This window comes from Cannabis sativa, chromosome 9 (assembly GCF_029168945.1).
Source record: "Cannabis sativa cultivar Pink pepper isolate KNU-18-1 chromosome 9, ASM2916894v1, whole genome shotgun sequence".
NCBI lineage: Eukaryota > Viridiplantae > Streptophyta > Magnoliopsida > Rosales > Cannabaceae > Cannabis > Cannabis sativa.
This window is the reverse complement of record NC_083609.1, coordinates 17,896,833-17,918,697: the sequence shown is the minus strand read 5'-3', so window position 1 is coordinate 17,918,697 and position 21,865 is coordinate 17,896,833. Positions and strand designations below refer to the sequence as shown.

At 32.7% G+C, this 21,865-nt stretch overlaps 1 protein-coding gene and 6 non-coding genes across 7 annotated transcripts; all 7 read left to right on the top strand.

The window, feature by feature from the left end:
- The first annotated feature begins 1,389 nt into the window (after positions 1 to 1,389).
- On the top strand, positions 1,390 to 6,261 carry LOC115723045 (protein CMS1). The gene is made up of 6 exons (XM_030652448.2): positions 1,390 to 1,878; positions 2,116 to 2,311; positions 2,460 to 2,532; positions 5,202 to 5,251; positions 5,676 to 5,789; positions 6,017 to 6,261. Exons 1-6 carry the CDS (start codon positions 1,587 to 1,589, stop codon positions 6,138 to 6,140), a joined length of 849 nt encoding a protein of 282 aa, XP_030508308.2. The 5' UTR covers positions 1,390 to 1,586; the 3' UTR covers positions 6,141 to 6,261.
- LOC115724342 (small nucleolar RNA Z122) lies at positions 3,800 to 3,882 on the top strand. Its single transcript, XR_004013138.2, has one exon. It is a non-coding gene; the product is annotated as a small nucleolar RNA Z122 (small nucleolar RNA).
- Positions 3,994 to 4,070, top strand: LOC115724344 (small nucleolar RNA Z122). The gene has a single exon (XR_004013140.1). It is a non-coding gene; the product is annotated as a small nucleolar RNA Z122 (small nucleolar RNA).
- LOC115724341 (small nucleolar RNA Z122) lies at positions 4,152 to 4,234 on the top strand. The gene has a single exon (XR_004013137.1). It is a non-coding gene; the product is annotated as a small nucleolar RNA Z122 (small nucleolar RNA).
- Positions 4,354 to 4,435, top strand: LOC115724340 (small nucleolar RNA Z122). The gene has a single exon (XR_004013136.1). It is a non-coding gene; the product is annotated as a small nucleolar RNA Z122 (small nucleolar RNA).
- On the top strand, positions 4,506 to 4,587 carry LOC115724343 (small nucleolar RNA Z122). The gene has a single exon (XR_004013139.1). It is a non-coding gene; the product is annotated as a small nucleolar RNA Z122 (small nucleolar RNA).
- Positions 4,934 to 5,020, top strand: LOC115724338 (small nucleolar RNA Z122). Its single transcript, XR_004013134.1, has one exon. It is a non-coding gene; the product is annotated as a small nucleolar RNA Z122 (small nucleolar RNA).
- Positions 6,262 to 21,865: the final 15,604 nt, after the last annotated feature.

Genomic DNA, 21,865 nt, shown 5'->3' with positions numbered 1-21,865 from the left:
ATCTTTACGATTAACCCATTCATCACCCATACATGCAAACACAACAAAAGCCTCTCTCTCTTAATTTCACCTACTGAAACAGAATGCAATCATCAGTTGTAAATTCTCATTGCTTTTGGTAAAATTTACACCTTTAATACTTCTTTGTTACTTTTGTTGTGCTATTTTGAGTGAAGGTGGCTTTATAATGAGCAGATGAAATTTTAATACTTGTTTGTTACTTTATAATCGAGACTTTGAGAATTGAGGGTTCCTTCTTTGTCTAATTTACACACGCTTTGCTTATTCTTAATTTTGTAATATTTGTTTTTCCAGGTCAAAGATGTTCTTGCTTCTATTATTTTAAGAACTGGAACAAATGCAACATATATTATAACCTTATTATTATTGTTTCCAATATGTTTTTACTGGACATAAAAGTTTAATTTAAATTTATTATTCAAATCTTTCTAAATTAAATATTATTTATTTTTTATTCATTTATTTCCTTGCGAACTCATAATATAATACTTAATATAAAACATAGCATACGTGCATCGCACGTAACAATATACTAGTTATACACTAAGTGTCTTATCAGTCATTATATCTCGCTTACGTCTCTTCATGCATAATGAGGTTGATGCCTCGCCTTACACATCCAATGGCATATCTTTATTTGGCGTAAGACGTTATAACCAGCGAGTTGTAGGTATACTTTGTTAATTTCGCATTAATGAGTTATTACATTTTCAAATGTAATTACCTTTACATTAATTAATTCATATCCTTCCTAATTTGGCACGTGTCTATCTTGAAATGATGGTCGAATTTCGTGTATAACCAGTGGCGGACCCAGAATTTAAAGTGAGGGGGGGCGTAAATAAATTTAAAAAGAAAATATAAAGTGTAGTTAGTGGGGTTTGAACCTTTACCCTCTAACCTATTTACCAAATACTTTAACCATTACACCAAGGTTACTATTATGTCTATAAATATCATCTTTTAATACAAATATATGTTGTAACTAATTAAAATACATATACATTTTTTTTTTCGATTTTTTTTTTCAGGGGGGGCGACTGCCCCCCCTCGCTACAATGTGGGTCCGCCCCTGTGTATAACACTATCATTATTATTTTAAAATATATGTTTGGACATAATATATAAAATGTATTTTGAAAGTAATTAATTCTCTAATCAAACTCAAATTTTGTCAAAATATTTTCTAATATAAAATACGTATATATAATCACATTTAAATATCACTCTAATATAGCCGCAATAGTTCAAAAAGAATTCTCTAAGATCAAAATCTCAAATCTTATTTGAAAAATTAAAAAATAAAAATACAATTCTAGCTAAATGCATATAAGTTTTCTAATGGAACTTAAATCTATTATTTTTCTTTACAATTCTAGCTTTAATAATAGCAAAACCGATTAACACCAACACAACACAATTTTCACTAGTCGGGTTAGGGTTGAAAATATGTAAATAGTAAATATCTGTAACTTCGCTATCATTTTGGAATAGCCGCAAGTTCTAAACCCTAAACCCTAATTCTTCCCCGTTATAACGCAAGTTCAGAAATGGATAGCTGAAAAATGAAGAAGCCGTCAAAGCTTTCCTCCAAAAACCCTAGCAAGAAAAGACAACCTCTGGCCCCCAACAAAACTGAACTCAAGGACAAGTCGAAGAAGAAGAAGCAACGGCATAGCAACACCAACGACGATAACAGCAACCCTGATGGCCAAGCGGGACCTGCCAACGGCAGAACTTCTGATGACGTCGTTGCAGCTCCAGCCTCAGCTTCAGCACAACTGAAGTTTTTTCTGGACCTGTTCCAGTCCGCTAATGGCATTCAACTCTCTTCCCTCGAGTTGGAACCCCTAAAAGGTATCTTCGTCTTGCTTTGTTATGTTCTGTTAGATTGAGTAGAAAATGCTGGAGAAATATATCAGAAAATTTGTTTTTTTTTTAACCATAATGCGCTACCATCAAGTCAATATGGGAAACATGAAAACTTGTTCTATACTATTGTTTTTGTACTTAGTTTTCCCTTGATCAAACGAAATTGTACAGTGGATTTTATGCACTTGCTTTAATCTTTTTTGTGATTGATAATCATTGTAGATACATGCATTCTAGAACTATCTCAATGTGCAAGTCAAGAAACAGAATCCTTGGGGAAAGATATGATGGCTGCTTTTGGCTCATCATGGAAAGAAATTCTGTGTGGAAAGCGGTTGTTGGAAGGGAAAGTTGATCCAGGGAATCCCGCTGTCCTTATTATTAGTGCATCTGCTTTAAAATCAATAGACCTTCTAAGGTAAAAGCATTTTCGTTGTTTTAAACTTCAAAGATTGAAATGATATATATATTTATTTATATTCAGAAAGTCTGTTTGAAAGTACTGAATTCATTTCATATACTTGATATGCATTGCTTTTGACCAAGTATTTATTGTGTTTCTGTAGGGGTCTTCGATCACTTACTAAAGAATGCCATGCAGTGAAGCTATTCTCAAAGCATATGAAGGTTGAAGAACAGGTAGTCTTCAATTTCTTGGTTCATCGTTTCGTTGATGGCTTATTACTATATCTTATTCATGAATCTGCTTTTGATGAGCTAGAGCAGAGAGTTGGTTGTAAGGTATTAGAAATAGAAGGTTGTGAATCGTGATTAGTGTAACCATATAAATTAAAGTGTGAATGTTTAGATGATGTCTAGCAGGGGGATGGTGCTGGGATTAGTCAAGAGTTAGTTGGGATATTTGGGTTCTGTTGTGTGAACATTGTGATAGGATCTTTAATTTACATTGATTTGGAATTGGTTATGAATCTATTTTAAAGTATCTAGATGTTTCTAATAGGGAACCGATCTGCTTGCTAAGCAGTGGCGGACCCAGAATTTAAAGTGAGGGGTGGCGTAAATAAATTTAAAAAGAAAATATAAAGTGTAGTTAGTGGGGTTTGAACCTTTACCCTCTAACCTATTTACCAACTACCTTAACCATTACACCAAGGTTACTATTATGTCTATAAATATCATCTTTTAATACAAATATATGTTGTAACTAATTAAAATACATATACATTTTTTTCTCGATTTTTTTTTTCAGGGGGGGCGACTGCCCCCCCTCGCTACAATGTGGGTCCGCCTATGTTGCTAAGGATATATGGTTATGAAAATAGATCTGAGCTACATGCAGACTGTAGCTCAAATCAATGAATCATTATCTAACTCTAAAGTTGTTTTAATGCACAAGCTTTTTTAGAACATTTGGAAAGCCAAATCATGAGAACCAATATGTCACCTAGTTATAGTTTATATATTGTAGTTGATGGGTTACCATAAGTACACAACTAAATTTACTCTAGTTTTTGGTATCATTAGCATTAGAAATGTTTTTGAATTTAATGATTGTGTATTTTGGATAACATATTTGTAATTTTTAGTAACTTTGATTTGAGTATGTAACCCTTGGCCCCACGTCCTACTTTGCTATCTTTCTTATTTCTGGTTTTTTGTTTTCTTTTTCTTTTTCCATTTAATTTTTCTCTTTTGTAAGATTTCAAGTTTTTAATGTTGTTTTTACCCTAAACTGAGGACTACTTGCTTCTTTAATTTGGAAGATGATGGCACACCAAAGCACAACAATGCTGAATCTTTTATTTGCACGTCAGCCTGATCCAATGTTGGTGAAATGTAATTTTATATATATGTAGTTTTTTTTTTATCTGAACTAAAGTTTTTTGTTATTATATCCCACTTGATTTTTTTTTTCATCTTAAGCCTTGGCTTAGTTCCTTATGAATTTTGAAGGTGATGACAAACAATCAAATTATCAAAGCACCAGCAATGCTGAATTGTTTATTTGCACGTCAGTCTGATCTAAAGTTCATGAAAATGTAGTCTTCATTTTATGTTTTTTACTGAACTTGTGTTTTTTGTCATTTTATAGCAATCGGGATGTTTTTTTTTTCCTTTATAATTTCATTTGCTTAAGAATGTGGAATGTGATGATGACAAATTATCAAAGCACTAGCAATGCTGAATTGTTTATTTGCACGTCAGTCTGATCCATGTTTATTGTATTGCAATTGGATGTTTTTCTTTTCTCTATCCAATTTTCATTTTAACCTAAGCCAGGGTTAGTTGCTTGGGGATTCAGAAGATGATGACAAACAATCAAATTATCAAAGCACCTGCAATGCTGAATTGTATATTTGCACGTCAGTCTGATTCAAATTTATGAAATATAGTCTTCATTTTATATCTTTTCCTGAACTTTTTTTTCATCATTGTATTGCATTTGGAAGTATTTTTTCTTTCTTTTCCATCTTAATCCAGGTGTGAATTGCTTAGGAATTTGGAATGTGATGACAGACACTCAATTTATCAAAGCACCAGCAATGCTGAATTGTTTATTTGCACGTCAGTCTGATCCAAAATTCAGGAAAATGTAGTCTTCATTTATTATCTTTTCCCTTGAGTTTTTTTGGTTAGGCAGGGGTTAGGGATTTGGAAGGTGATGACGAACAATCGAATTATCAAAGCAACAGCAATGCTGAATTGTTATTTGCACGTCAGTCTGATTCAAATTTCAATTTTACTTTTTCAAGTTATTTTTATGTCATAGTATTCCATTCAATTTTTATCTTTTTTGAGTTTTGAATCTTGAGCTGGGGGACTTTCTTGCTCCTTAAAAATTTGGAAGATGCTGACTCATTAAAAGCAAATGATTAAGGCTGAATTATTTTAAGTTTTATCTTAGGTTTTGGCCTGTGTTTGAGCATTTCTCTTTTTTATTATTTTCTTTTCTTGCTGAATTTGAATATTTCATTATTGGTAATCCATGTGAGCTTTTATTTTGTAAGTCTTACTATAATTGTTTTCTTATTGTTAATTTTCATTTTGAGGCTTCCCTCAGTTAGTTGCTTCCTAGGAATTTGGGAGATGATGACACAATACAATCAAATTATCAAAGCACCAGCAATGCTGAATTTGTATATTTGCACGTCAGTCTGATCCTAAATTTCATTTATTGAATGTTTTTCCAGTTTAGCATTTTGCGTGAATTTATTAATATTTATTGTTATGGCTTTTATATTCTCTCTTTTGTTAGTTCAATTTGCTTTCCTCACATTGATTTTTTTTTTCAAATGATTATGTGAGATGGTTGGGCACTAAAATTTTCCTTTGTGATTTATATGCAGGTGTCCTTGTTAAAGAACCGTGTAAATATTGCCAGTGGTACACCAAGCAGGTAAAGCATCATTCTTCTACAATATTCTGTGTTTCCTTTTTAGTTGCTTGTTACGGGTAACTCTCACTTAACATATCCTGTTCTTTCTTAGACAAGATTTAATATAACAAATTAGGTTGGGTGCCTTTTATTTATTTGTAATGATATGTCATAACTTGTAAAGAAGTTTCTTCCTCCAAGTTAGTTTTCAGTTTCATTTTATGTTATTGAGTGATAAGCCCTGATCCAAGGTTTTTCTGAATGCCAAAAAAATTGAAGAAACAAAATAAAGCAGTTCTGTCTCGCTCTTTCATTGCTTTATGTTCGGTTAATAGTTAACTGTTAGGTTGGATTGTCAGAGTTTTTTAGCTTCAGGCTGCCATCATTTTTTTGTCTACTTAAAGTATTCAGTTTTTTCCTGATTATTTGTTTGTACAAATCCCAGGATAAAGAAGCTAATTGATATTGAAGCATTAGGACTTTCAAGATTGGCAGTCATTGTACTGGACATTCGGTCAGATGTCAAGGGATATTCATTGTTGACTCTACCACAAGTCAGGTTTGTTCATCACTTGCTGAAATCTTTTTTATATTTTGACTATCAGGAAAATCCGTAATAAAATACAATGTCAAATTTTTATACAATATAGGCTGTATTATTAATAACATTTCTCATGTATTTTTCACTATATTTATTAGTGGAAAATCTAACGTTAAATTTCAGTTTATTTTATCTCTCTTTGAAACCTTTTAACGTTAAATTTCTTGGTGAATCTTAATTGGCAGAGATGAATTCTGGGATTTATACAAGAACTATTTCCACCAGCGAGTTGTGGATGGGAGTCTGCGTCTCAGTCTATATGGTTCATTACCAAGTGGGACTGTGTTGAAGGGAAAAAAGAAGTCATAATAATTGAAGTTTTGAATTTGTTTAGATATGAATCTTGATCTTGAGTAATCAATCAAGCCTGTATTTTTAGCTAATATTTCATCTTTCTATTTAATAGATCAATTTATCCCTCTGCCCCCCACTTTTTCTCTTATGGTAGCAAGGTGTAGTAGGCTTATGTTTCTTCTCTATTTAATTCTTTTCACCCTGAAATTATTTCATCAGTAAACCAACACTTTTTATTTCTTCAAAAAAAAAAAAATCTCATTATGGGTTTGGGAAGCAGAGAGTTGACATATAATGTCGCATTTGCTCTAAAATTTCTTTAGTAATTAAGGAAATACTATATAGTACTAGACAATTGAAATTACTAGTGGTAAAGAGCATTCTTGAATAATAGTGATGTGGAGCATCGGTGGAGCGTGTTTGTAGGTTGGTGTGGCTGCAATTGAGGGGTTTCTTCTTTTCTTGCATAATGTTTCTAGCCATTGATGGTCTCTGGCAGTTTCTTGCCATTGACTTTTGGTCAATGCTGGTTTCTTTAGTGTCCTCCAGTAATGGTGCTTTTTTGTTTTCTCCCTTCAACTTTGTGTGCAGTTTGAGAGAATGTGGTGTGTGGTGATCAAATGGTAATAAAGAGTAACTTTTAGCTTATTCCGGGAGTGGAGATATTGACCGAAAGGTCGGTCAATTGGGCGAAACTTTGTGGAGCGGAGTAACCTGAATGTCGTCTATAAACATAGGAATATGAACACCTAAATTGATACTTTTTTAGAGCATCTACAATGTTAACATTTCTAAAAGTATTAAATTTTTTTACATAACTTAAATATATAATATTTTATTTTATATTTGTTTTAATAGTCAGTACTTCAAAATATTATTAAAATAATATTATATTACTATTTAACATATATTAAAGGGTAAATACCCATTTGGTACATTATATTTTATAAAAATACATATTTGATACCTTCTGTTTTATATAATGATGAATTGGTACCTTCTATTTCTAAAAACTACCACTTTAGTACCTGTGATTAAATTTTTTAATATTCCTAAATTACCCAACATCAATAATTAACTGTAATATCTAAATTAATAAAATGAACACCATAATAAAAATAATTTATGAAAATGATAAATTGTAAAAAAATAAATTTATTTTATAAAAGAAATAAACTATATATATTCTTTCGAGTGAGTTGACAAAATAGGCTTTATGAAAACTTTTATTAGGAAAATGACTTTTCAAATATTTTAATTAGCAAAATAGCCTTCTTTTAAAATTGATATAATAATTAAATATAATAAATACAATTAATATTAATTTTTCTTTATCATTAAAAAAAATAGATTTGGTTGGACTCCCATGACCTCTCTTCATCTTCAATTGAGTTCTTCATTACCATATGAGTTTTTCTCTTCATCTTCATAGCACTACTCAAGTATTTATTCTTCAATGGTATTCATACACATTTGACCTAAAAAATTCAAGAAACCCTTAAAGAAGAAGTGAAAATTCCATCCAATAATTGTAAAGGTTAGTAACTAATTTTACTCTCAAGTTTAATGATTGGGTATTTGTTATTTTACAGTTATATAGCAATATAAAGCATAAATTTAGGTTATTCTAAAAAAAAAAAAATTGTGTGAAAATAACTCCAGTTCGAGGATGAAGATGACCTGTGATATGCGACCATGTGCGACCAATTTCGGTCGCCTTTGTCGCATATGGTCGTTTAGTGAAAACAAAAAAAAAAAAAATACTATGCGACCATGCGCGACCATGTAGGTCGCACATGGTCGCTCAGTGTAACTAGAAAACTACACTATGCGACCATGTAGGTCGTACATGGCCGCACATGGTCGCTCGATGTAACTAGAAGATTATACTATGCGACCATGTAGGTCGTACATGGTCGTACATGGTCGCACATGGTCTAACATGGTCACTTTCTACTAATTTTTGGATTCCAACATGTATTTCTAAATCCATCTAAATGGCTTCAAAACAACTATAAGCTAAGTGATTTGATATTCTTACTTTACACTTGTTAATTTGAAACTTTAACTTTATGACAGGTATGGATCATATCTTTATATGGTGAGTGGAAGATTACCGATAATCGTATTTGGGAATGGTTTGGTACTGGTTGCAACAAGGGATTTGTGGTTGATCGTAGTATCAAGTTTCATCAACTAGTGAATAAAGTCTATGAAAAAATAGGTGTTGATCGAAATTTGTATGAAATTGAAATAACTCATAAGGTGGCAGGTAAAACATTCAACAAGATGGCACCAAGTAAGATTTGTGGTGATTCTGATGTGGAGGATCTATTGAAGGAGTTGTACAAAATTAAAGAAGTGATTCCTTTATATGTGTGTGTAAAAAAGAATAATGATAAAGGAAAGACAAAGTTTGTCAATGATGATGATAGTGATGGTAATGAACTCACTGGTAATGATGTTGATGTTGATTGTGATGATGATGTTTTTGATAATGGAAGCTTTTACGATAATTATTTGGGTGTCATATAATAGATCAAGTTCTGAATGATCCAAGTAATGTCCCGAATGAAGATATACCTCAGAGGCATGGTGAAGGCATCATTGGTTCCAATCCCACACCAGATGATATTGTACATGAGAGCGGTAAGAATGAACTTCAGGAATGTGATAAAGTAGTTGAAGAAAATAATGATGTAATTGAGAATGACATTGTAGTCGGAGGAGGTCAAATTATCCCTTATCAACATTATGATATGTTTGTGGGAATATTGGTTGTTAGCATATGCTGAAACTATTTATCATGTACCTCCAAACTCACAATGGACTGACATTCCTGAAGATATTCTTGCAATACAAGTGATAGCACCTCCTGAAGACAAGACTATAGGAAGACCAAGAACCAATCGCATAGCTTCCAAAGGTGAATTTCTTAAGAAACAATATAATTGTGGAGCATGTGGACAGTCAGGACATAATTCACAAACATGTCCACAAGTGCCATCAAATGGTTGTGTGATTTATTATTATTTAGTTCTCTAAATTATATATTTAATGTTTCTTGTGTTTGATATATGCAAACTTTTATTTATATCTATTTGTAAAATTTATGCTAATTAAAGTACTTATTATGGATCTTGTGCGACTCTATGCGACTATGTGCGACCAAGTATATTTTAAAGTATATCCTAATATGTGTTTATGTGATCCTGTGTGACTATGTGCGACCATAGTATATTTAAAACTGTATTCTAATATTGGTCTTTGCGACCCTGTGCGACCATAATATATTTAAAATTTTATTCTGATATTGGTCTATGCGACCATGTGCGACTATATGGGACCATAATATATTTCAAAAATATATCCTAATATTGGTCTATGCGACCCTGTGCGACCATAGTATATTTCAAAATATATCCTAATGTTGGTCTATGTGACCCTGTGCGACCATGTGCGACTATGTACGACCATAGTATATTTCAAAATATATCCTAATATTGGTTTATGCGACTATGTGCGACCATAGTATATTTCAATATAATCATTTAATACATTATATATATGACAATAAATTATTTAACTATATTTTCTAAGTTATTTCGTTAAGTATGTATGTGTAGTATAATTTATAAATTATAATTAAAGTATGTTATATAATTGTATAAGTCTATGTGATTATTTAATTACATTATATATATGAGATTCAATATATAAATTAAATTATTTAAAAAAATATGTATGTATAACCATTTAAGTATAATCTTATAAATAAAGTATATTTTATAATTGTATAGTAATTCACTTTAAAGTACATTGTATAAGTCTAGATGACTATTTAATTACATTATATATATGAGATTCAATATATAAATAAAATTATTTTATAAAATATGTATGTATAACCATTTAAGTATAATCTATAGATTATAATTAAAGTATATTTTATAATTGTATAGGGATTTCACCATTAAAGTACATTGTATAAGTCTTGGTGACTATATAGTTACATATTTTAAATAACTCAATCATTGAATTACATGGTATAAGTTAATTTTTAACTATTTAAAGAATTAGAGTACACAATATACAAGTATAAATTCAAGGTTGTTCATGGTCGTTAAGAGCAAAGTTATGTTTTTATCGAAGAACATAAAAAACTATGATGGTCGCATAGTATAAATTCAAGGTCGTTTATGGTCGTTCAGAGCAAATTCAAGTTCTTTAAAGTTTGTTGAAGAACATAAAAAACCATAATGGTCGCATAGTGTAAATTCAAGGTCGTTTATGGTCGTTCAGAGCAAATTTAAGTTCTTTAAAGTTTGTTGAAGGACATAAAAGACCATAATAGTCGCATAATATAAATTCAAGGTCGTTTATGGTCGTTCAGAGCAAATTTAAGTTCTTTAAAGTTTGTTGAAGAACATAAAAGACCATGATGGTCGCATAGTATAAATTCAAGGTCGTTTATGGTCGTTCAGAGCAAATTTAAGTTCTTTAAAGTTTGTTGAAGAACATAAAAGACCATGATGGTCGCATAGTATAAATTCAAGGTCATTTATGGTCGTTCAGAGTAAATTCAAGTTCTTTAAAGTTTGTTGAAGAACATAAAATACCATGATGGTCGCATAGTATAAATTCAAGGTCTTTTGCGGTCGTTCAGAGTAAATTAAAGTTTATCCACAAAATTACAAAATTCAAAATTATAAACAAGGACATGGTTAATTAAGGATCTGTACTACCCACATATAATTGAACTGCATATGCCTTCCTGAATGTATCTATGTTGTCGTCGTTGAGCAACATTGTAGCTGACTCGTTGCACTTACCAGCAATGTGCCTTTCCATTGTCTTAAGCATGAATATACAACAATCTCAGCTATAAAGACAAATTTAACTACGTTAGCATTAATATTAACAGTTTGGATTTAAAGGCAGACATATTAAATAAAACTTATGTTCTCTTGTTCAGAGGAACAGTGTTAGCAGGAGCTACTTTTATACTCACGAGATCACTACACTGATGATGGAGGCTCTCAATATGGCAACTGTTTTTAAGTAAAAAAGGAAAATATGCTGCAAGTGGCTCCACAGATTTTTTCATTGCCTCTCTGGAGATCCAGTGATCTAGAATCGAGTCATAAATCAATATTGTCCAACTATGTCTGTCAACTACCACTAACATCCAGTGTGTATCATCATTCCAAGGCACATAGAAGTAATTGACATCCGACCAAATTCTTCCTCTAATTGGTCTCGTACCTTTGACAAACATCATCAGCTCTTCATTGGTCTTACATACATTATTGTTTTCCTCTCGAGATTCTTTGTACAGAGCACATACACGCTGTCCAAACTCATCTGTCAATATGCATATATCTTTTGGAAAGATATTATGAAACTTATCCATTCTTTTCCTAAATAAATAGGTAATTTCATCTACATGCCGCCAAAAAATTATTTTCTCATTGTTAGTTATGATGATAATATGATATAATTATTATGATCTATTTGAATGATAAAGCTTACCTCACTATCAATATATCGTTGCTTTGCCAACAATATCTCAAGAGACGACCCAATTGGGAGTAATGTTTAAAAAAATTCGGGTCATACTTTGTGAGCCAATTCTTTATTTGGCCTATTACACTTAGCGGGGATTTGATAGTAACTTTAGATTTTGCAGCTGTATTAGTAGTAATGGCACGAGGTATACATAGAAGCTCTGTTGTTAATATAGTTTTGGGCATCTACAATAATAATGTGTGAAATGAATAAAAAATATATAAACGATAAGAACATAAATATAAAAAGTATAAAAAGAATTACAAATTTAACTAAATGAATAAGGTCACACGTGGTATGAATATAGATAGTGCGACCATGTGCGACCTTATGCGACCTGTGCGACCGTGTGCGACCTTAGTGGTCGTTTATGGTTGTTCAGAGAAAATTCAAGTTACATAGTGTAAATTCAAGGTCGTTCATAGTAGGGTTGATCATTTAACCCGTTGGGCCGACTAACCCGGCCAACCCAAACCGAAAATGGGTCGATCAACCCATATAATTATGGGCCGAAGTTTATTTGGTTTAAAAAAACTACAACCCGTGAGTTATGGGTCGGAATTGGCCTGGGCAAATTACAACCCAATAAACCCAACCCGGGCCGGCCCCGTAACATCAAAAAAAAAAAAATTAGTATGGGCCTTAAATATTGGGCTGCTACTAATACAGTAATACTTACCTTTATCCTAACCCTAATAAACATTACACCCAACACAACACACACATACAAATTAGAACAGCACCATATACTCTCTCTCTCTCTCTCTCTCTCTCTCTCTCTCTCTCTCTCTCTCTCTCTCTCTCTAGCAGTTGCCCTAACCCTAACATGATACCACCTCCCCTTTGCTAGTCTCTGCCTCTCTCTCGTTCTTGACTCGATTGACACCACCTCTTGGCCGGGAAAACTCACACAAGGGCGTGAAGAAGGTAATAACTCATCTTTCCTCATTTCTACCTTTTTTATTTTATTTTTTTTATCGTAAAGAGACTCATTCTCAATCTCAGTCTCACTTGTTTCTTCTCTATTTTTTTTGTTGGAAATATCTAAGTTGCGTCGCCAACCGGAGTTCCATCTCTCCACGAATCCTTTGTTAGTCGCATCATTAGGAGCAATACAAGCCACCAACATGCTCTCACAAGACAAGAAAGGTATTCATTTATGATTTTTTTCCTTTTTGCTAGAAATTTCATTATGAGTTGTGGTATTTTATTTCTTTGATTTGATTTTTATAGTTCATAGTTTTGTGACTTTATATTTTTTTTTCTTCTCAGTCATATTTTATATAATTTTATTTTAGTTTTTTATAGTTTTAGATTTAAATCTAATTGTATCGTTTTGCTAGTCTTATTTTATTGATTTTACTTTTCTATGATTTCGGATGTAAGTGTATTCTCCATGTCATTTTGTTTGCTTGAGTTTGGTCTTTTAAATCTACAACAATTTTTTGTATTTTTTTCCTTTTAAATATTTTGTATGTATATTAATATGTGTTATGCAAGAATATATGTAATTATTATTTTATTTGATTAAATATTTGGAATTCTTTTATAATTTAATCACTATATTATTCATAATAATATGTTACTTTTTTAATTGTAGACAATTAACCTAACAAAGAAGTCAAGGCTACAACAAAGGAGAACTCAAGAGATGATTATTGTGTGGATTCTATTATTATAGTTTTGTTTTAAAGTTTCATTCAATACAATTTTTTTTTTGGAATCGGATGACTGTATAGTAATTTTAAGTTAATATTTTTTTTGTATTAACATTTTGGATACTCAACTAAGATGTAGATTTTTTTTGCATTAAATTTTAATGTGATGATTCTTATATATATGAATAAATAATGGTAATATAAAAATTAAACTTAGGATAGAATTTTAAAAGGGTTATAACCCAACCGAACCCGATGTATAGTTTGTTGGGTTGGGTTGTACAAAAAAAAAGTTTTGAATGGGTTAGAAATTTCCAGGCCGACGTAATTGGGTTGGCTCATTAAAATACCTCCAACCCGGCCAACCCAACCCGTGCACAGCCCTAGTTCATAGTCGTTCAGAGCAAATTAAAGTTCTTTAAAATTGGTTGAAGAACATAAAAGACCATTATGGTCGCATAGTGTAATTCAAGATCGTTTATGATCGTTTAGATCAAATTCAAGTTCTTTAAAATTGGTTAAAGACCATAAAAGACCATGATGGTCGCATAATATAAATTCAAGGTCGTTTATGGTCGTTCAGAGCAAATTCAAGTTCTTTAAAATTAGTTGAAGGACATAAAAGACTATTATGGTCGCATAGTGTAAATTCAAGGTCGTTTATGGTCGTTCAGATCAAATTCAAGTTCTTTAAAATTGGTTGAAGACCATAAAAGACCATGATGGTCGCTTAATGTAAATTCAAGGTCGTTTATGGTCGTTCAGATTAAATTTAAGTTCTTTAAAATTGGTTGAAGACCATAAAAGACCATGATGGTCGCATAATGTAAGTTCAAGGTCGTTTATGGTCGTTCTATGCAAATTCAAGTTCTTTAAATGGTTGAAAAACATAAAAGACCATGATGGTCGCATAATGTAAATTTAAGGTTGTTTATGGTCGTTCAGAGAAAATTCAAGTTCTTTAAAGTTAGTTAAAGAACATAAAATACCATGATAGTCGCATAGTGTAAATTTAAGGTCGTTTATGGTTATTTAGAGCAAGTTCAAGGTCTTTTATCCATAAATTACAAAAATCAAAATTATAACCCAAAATACTGTAATAAAATATATATGTTACATGTTCATGTTCATGTTCATTGGGTGGTGTGGGTATTGTGGTTGATGCATCACTTGTTGATTCCATTATAATTCTGAATGATTAGTTATTGCAATAAGAGATTGAGAGAAGAAAAATATTAATGGCTACAACTGAAAAAAAAAAATTAAAGAAAAGAAACAAAATGAGAAGAGACAAGGAAATTATTAGGGTTTACCTTTGTTAGAATGAATTTCAAATTCTTTTGTCTATGACTGCCACCACTTGCCACCATTCATGAATAATGAGTGGTCTTTTTGGTCTTACCAGCAAGAAGAAGAAAAAGGATAAGAAAAGGAAGAGAAGAAGAAGAATGGTTCACTTGTGAGCATTCATGGTCTTTTTAGTCTTATTAGCAAGAAGAAGGAGTGACTTGGGTGAGGAGAAGAGGAGAAGAAGAAGAACAAAAAGAAAGAGGAGGCTATAAAAAAAAAGTTAGGGTTAGTATTTTGTTTTATGAGGTTTTAATTAATTTTGTTTAATATTAAATTAATTTTTTAAATGTTAAGTGTAAAATAAAAATAATAAAAAGAAAAAAAGAAAAAAGAAAAGTCTATTTTGCTAATTTCACTTTGTCAGAAGTCTATTTTGACAAATTTTACTATTCTTTCTCTCTATCTGTTTCATCAAACAACCAGTCGAACCCAGCAATCCAAGACCCACCACCACTGGCCAGTCTAAAATCATGTCGAGCGCCACCAACGTCGAACCATGCCTGAGAGAGAGCATGAGAGATGTCGAGATACACTGAAAAATTGAGGACTGTATATTGGATTATTCATATATATATGTATATATATTACATTTCTCAATTATAGCATTTTGTATTATTTTGTACACACCGAAAAAACAGAGGGGATTGTATATTTGAATATGTCTAACATAGTTTAACCTTTTCTTTTGCTATAGTTTTTGTCTTTGAAACAGTAATTTTGAGGATGACTTTGACTCCTACTATTGAAGGCTTTTCGTAAAAAATGCTAGGATATAGGGGTGTTCATTGGATCATATCCAATGGATTTGGACCCATCCGATCTAATCTAATTATTTATATGATATTAGATTTTGCCATCCGATCCAATCTAATTGAATTGAGTCATCCGATCCGATCCGATCCAATGGATGTATTGGATTGGATCGGTTCCATCCATTGGATACTTTAACTGGTTTTTTTTTATTGGATTAGATTGGATCCATTGGATGGATCCAATAGATGAATCCAATCCATTTTAGCCACTATTTAGGCTGAAACCAAACTGACCGACAAAAGTTTATAATTTGAGAAACCAAATAAAAGACCATAAATAAAATTGATAAAATTTCTAATAACAAATATCTCCAAAAAAGTCGTCGAAGAAGACACTGACACCAAAAAAGTCATCAGAAAAGTCATCGTAGTTATCTGGTGGTCGAAAAAAATCACAAAATTAGATGTCTCATATATAAATTAAAAATAGAATTGATTTTATAACATAATGAATAAAAATAAATGATACCACAACAACAAACCAGTTATAATTATAAAACAAAGAGGAAATCAGTTCTTAAAACACTAAAACATAAATTAAAAACAAAACTAGTTCCACAACAAAATGAATAAAAAGGAATAACACATAATACCTCATAAATCGGTTATAAAAATGGAATCAATTCCAAAATGACTGAGACATATATCTAAATAGAACAAGTTCCGTAACAAAATTAGTAAAAATAAATAACACACAATAACTCAAAATCAGTTATATTTATCAACTAGTTAAAAATCTGAGACAAATAAACTGGTTCTGTAAAACAACCAAGATAAAAACTTACACACGAAAACCAGATAAATAAAATAAATAAATCAAAATCAAGTTCCTTGAATTAACTAAATCAAAAATTGGTTCATGAAATAACTAAATTAAAAACCAGATCCTTGAATCAATTAAATCAAAAACCAGTTTTTAAAATAAATAATTCAAGAACCATTTTCTGAAATGACTTAAATAAAAAAAGTAGTTGTGACATAAAGTAAAATGAAACCGGTTCCACAACAAAATGATTAAAAATAACACATAATAACTCAGAAACTAATTATAATTAAAGAAAAAAAATCTGAATTATACCACATCATAAAAACTAGTAAGCTTCCCAAGAGAACCCTTAAATTAAATCAAAAGCCAACTGAGAAACAACATAATTAAAATACAACACGGTCTTTGCAACTTACTAGCAAACATATGGTTTGAGTCAATCTTCAAATATGTTGATTGGAAAAAAAAATATAAAAAATATTAGGAACCGATTAAAATTAATTAAAAAAAATTACATACAAACAAGAGTCATTAGTTCCAAAAATATTGAAACATGAATTAAAATAGAACCAAGTCCACAATAAAATAAGTAACAATAAATAACATACAATAACTCAGAAATTAATTATAATAATAATAAAAAAAGAAATCAGTTTAAAAAACATTGAGATATAAATTAAAAATAGAACTAAGACATAACCCGTTATAATTAAATTGCACAAAATAATTGCAAAAATTTAGTCAATAGTCAACATGTGAGCTACTATCGTAGAATTCAATTCACCATGAAATCAATGTTTAACCATTGGTAAAAAAAATACAATTATACATACAAAACAAAAAATAAAAAAATCACAGTCAAATAAAAAGGGATCTACAATCAACAACCCAAAACATAAAATTTGTGTGAAAAATCTACAAAATTAAACAACATAAGAAACAAATACAACCTCGCCGATGAAAGTTCGTGCAAAGGATCCAAAACATAGAAATTAAAAGCAAAAAAACCACTCAATCAGAAAACACAATCTCCAAGAGCCCGTATGAGTTTTGAAACACACAAAAAAGAAGTAGTCTTGAAAAAGCAAAATTGAAAGAGATGGCAAAAATTACCAGAAAGCGATAGACATTAAAAATCAAAATTGAAATAACTAAAAGTTTAGTGAGCCTTAATAATGGTATTTTTTCTCAATTTATAATAACAAACAATTTAAAGAGAACCCAATAGGCAACTGCTAACAAAATTTATATGTAGAACCCAGTTATGATAGAATCAATTCATATAAACACAAAGTTGTGAATGTGACATTTCATCAAACACCTTAAGGGTTTCATTTTGATTCTATTTACCAAGATTTTCAGAAACTAATGTAATAAGAGCTTAAGAAATAATTAAATGAAATAATAAAGGAGATGGAGATTCTTACGTGGTTCAGGCGTTAATGAGTCTTAGTCCACGAGTCAGTCTATTGGCCTTAATAGGCTTGTATGATATTTTTATTGTGTTTATGCAGGAAACCCCAACTCTGAACTCTTAGTTTCTCTTGGAGAAGAGTAAAGCTTAGAGTAATTTTGGTAGAGCTTTGGCTACCCTAATTTTCGATCCCCCCTTTGTATGGGAATAGAAGGGTATTTATATGCTAAATGGTAGGTATGGACATGCCCATGACCCATCTAGGGTTTCTACAAAAATCTCACTAATGAGGTAAAATACATGCAAAGAGAGCTGACTATTGGGCCCTTTAGAAGAATTTATGCTCGTGCGTTGAAGCAGCTGGACAATAGGGGACCACCATTCGTATAGGACACATGTCGCCAAAAAGTTTAACCTTAAAAAGTAAATGTCGGAATAATTATCTAGAAAAATGGTGTATGAGGTGTGTGCACTACCATGTTCTGGTATAGGGGACAACATCTGATCTTGTGCCAGAAAAAGCATAACCATCATTGGATGATCCAAGTTTATCCTAAGGTAGATGTATGCATCTCTTTTGGGCAGTCAGCGTCCGCAATAGGCCCTTCAAGTACCCGTCTGGGTATCATTTAGGCAAGCTTTCAATCTGAGCCACTTCAAATCCTGGGGAGGTGGCAAGTCTTCCGTGTCTTGGAAGGCATAACGAAGCTAAGTGAATCTCCATGTATCCTTTGGCCTTGATCTGTTTTTGGGCTTGTGAAGCCTTCTTGTGACTTGGCTTCATGGAAGACATTCATTTAATGGCTGTATGAACCAATACTTTTCTTCTTATGCCACATGTTCCTTTGTGCAAGAATAATGATGACATTTACCCCCAAGCTTCTGGAACTTTGTGAGTTGTGGGAGCTTGTAATTTTCCTTTGTATCTTGGAGACATGTTTATGACACGTTGTGATTGCTGAGAACACGGTCATGCTCCTTTTGTTGAGTTATCATCAATTAAAGAATCAAGAATCAATGGTACCACATGCACGTGTAGGGAGCGCGTCTTTTAGAGGAAGTTACAATGATGCCAGGTCGATTGACATGACCCTCTTTTAATGCATACAAGGCTCGAGGAGCCAATGATGAAAAATAAAGGTCCTAAGCAGATATTAAATTCCATCTAGACCATTCATTTTGAACTGCATGGCCTTGGTCAGACTATCAATAGATCTATCAAACCCACTTCCTCTTCTTTACCATTTTAGACTTTCCAAAATCCTTATTTTCAAAATTCGAACTAGAGCTTTTATCCCAAGAAAAAACTTTGCTCTTGCGCTCGTTTCCACCGGTGAATGCAAGAACTTTTCAACTCCTTGATCCAACATTTCTTAGAACTTCATTCAACCCATTTTCCGGACGCAAAGTTACTAAACCTCAAACTTCTCTACCCTTAACCAGACGAGGATTATGACGTCCAAGCTAGCTTCGACCGTGTGAGTGAATGGGTGCTCGACTCCTGGGCAAATTTCCACAACAATTCCTCATCTTTCACTCATATAACAAAGTTCACTCCTGGAGTAAGTCACAATGGGGTCGTTCGGTGGGACCTTGCATGCATGCCTCTCGACATCATGCATGTGTGCCTCTCGCAGCCCTCGACCCTTGCAGCAGCAAAGCCTCTCGTAGCAGTGAGGCCTCTCGCAACCTTCAATCACTCACAAAGACCTCTCATAGCAGTGATGCCTCTTGCAACCCTCAACCACTCATAGTAGTGAATCCTCTCGCAACCCTTGGCCACTCGCAGCAGCGAGGCCTCTTACAACCCATAGGCCTCTCACAACCCTCGATTACTTATAGTAGCAAGGTCAATTGCAACCCTCAGCCTCTCCTAGCCCTCGACCACTTGCAGCAACGAGGCCTCTCACAACCTTTTGGTAGCATGCATGCATTCCCCTCAATGACATGTATAAATGCCTCTTTCCCTCTCGCTAAGGTCGCTCACACGATGGCCTTTTGTAGCCTCTTGACCACTCGCACCATGACCAATGTTGAGGCCCCTCGGAATCATGCATGCCTCTCGACGACACCTTTCCTACGTGCCTCTCGACAACATGCACGTGTGCCTCTCAATAACATGCATGTATGCTTCGCAACAACATCTTGTGTGCATGCCACTCAACAACGTGCATCCATCCCTCTCAATTGCGCTTACCACATTAGGCCATCATAACGAGTCATCAATCTCTCATCGAGATGGCCAACAGTACTAGGTAGGTTGTAAGGAAAAGAATCAAAAGGACATCGCATGCTGATACGACCACACTACCTGCAACGCTTGGACACAGGGAGAGGATGAGTAGTGGAGGAGCCTCACCTACAAGCCCTGACCTCCCCACAAAGAGTACGTTGCAGCCACTACTCTTGCCCCTTTAAGACTACCTGACACCTGTTGGCGGTACTGTTGGCTTTTATGCCCTAAATAAAACTCCATTTCAATGTAATCTTTATCCTTTAAATATCAATAAAGAAACAGAAGTATTTTCATCACTTATTTGTGTGTCATTTGGTTTATGTTATCATTTATTTGTTTATTTGATTTATAAATTCATCCAAACCCTTATCACATTTATATTCTTGTTTATTATGTCGTCAGCACATTGGAAAGTAATCAAGATTATGTGATTAAATATATATTCCTATATTTATTAGTACACAGGGTTTAACTGATATGATAATCTACAACATAGTTTACTTGCACCTTGGATAAGTGCTATGTCCTTTCCAGGGCATTGGTTAAAGTAAAACTTGGGTTGGATGCATGGAGTATGCATCGGAAGGGACCAATATTGAACTTTGAATCAGATATGATAAACTTACCGTAATATCTATTCAATTCAATAGTGATCCTAGATCAAATGATCTTAATCCTGATATGGTTAGGTTCGATCTCAAGAGTATTATACATGTTCTTTGATTTGTTAATTAAGCCTACTTTTTGGTCAGGGTGATAACATGGTAGTGCAAGTGAGTGGGAGCGCTAAACATAGATATGGAATCTATAGCTTCTTTCTAGACATAGAAGTGAAATGATGATTTCCTTCGAGCTTGGCTAAACAGAGATAAATGGTTGAGTACTCATTTCAGTGATTATGTTTAATTCACTGAAATATCGTTTATAGGTGGCTAAGTGTTTTAAGGATAAAATACATTGAAGGGTGTAACGGTAATTTAATCCCTATACAATGTAAATCATCTATAGAGGATCATTGATTATTGAGATTATAACAATGGATAACTAATAACGTATCTATATCGTGGAGCATATAGAGCGTTCTATATAACTCAGAGTGCAATTCCAAGTTCTATGAGTGGATGCAACAAGGAATTAATAAGTCAGTGAATTTACTTGGTAAATTCTGGGTCTGCTTATTGGAAGCTCAGATATATAGGTCCCATGGTCCCCATACTAGTTGAGACAATACTACTTGTAAGACTTAGTTAATTGATTTTGATTAATCAATTATAAATTCTAAAAATAGACTATGTCTAGTTTATGAATTTTCACTAAGCAAGGACTTAATTGTGAAGAAAGAGTTTCTAGGGTAAATTTGTTAATTAAGAGACTTTGATTAGTCTAATTAATAAATATATTAAATGACAATATTATTTAATAATTAATTTTTAGTTATTAAATAATTAGAATTGGCATTTAAGTGGTTAGATTGGAAAATTAGCGATTTTGAGAAAATGAGATGGAAAAATGACAAAATGGCAAAATTGCAAAGTGGGGCCCAATCCATATCATGGTGGGCCACTTATATGCATATTTACCATTTATTTTTTCATTATTTTAATGTCAAATAAATCTAACCTAACCCTAGGTGGTTTCCTATAAATAGGTAGTAATGGCTTTAGGGAAAAGATGATGCATCTCATTCATTCAGATAAAATTTGAGCCTTCTTCCTATACCCTAGCCGAAACCTCTCTTCCTCTCTTCTAAACTGAGCCTATAGTGAAAGAGTGAGTGCCCACACACATCAAGTGGTATCTCAATCATAGTGTGTAAGGCTGTGAAGAATCGAGATTCGAGAGAAGGACATTCGGGCTCAGATCTTGGTGATACTCTGCTACAGAAAGGATACAAGGGTTAGAGATCTGAGCGGAAGGAGACATTATATTCCGCTAC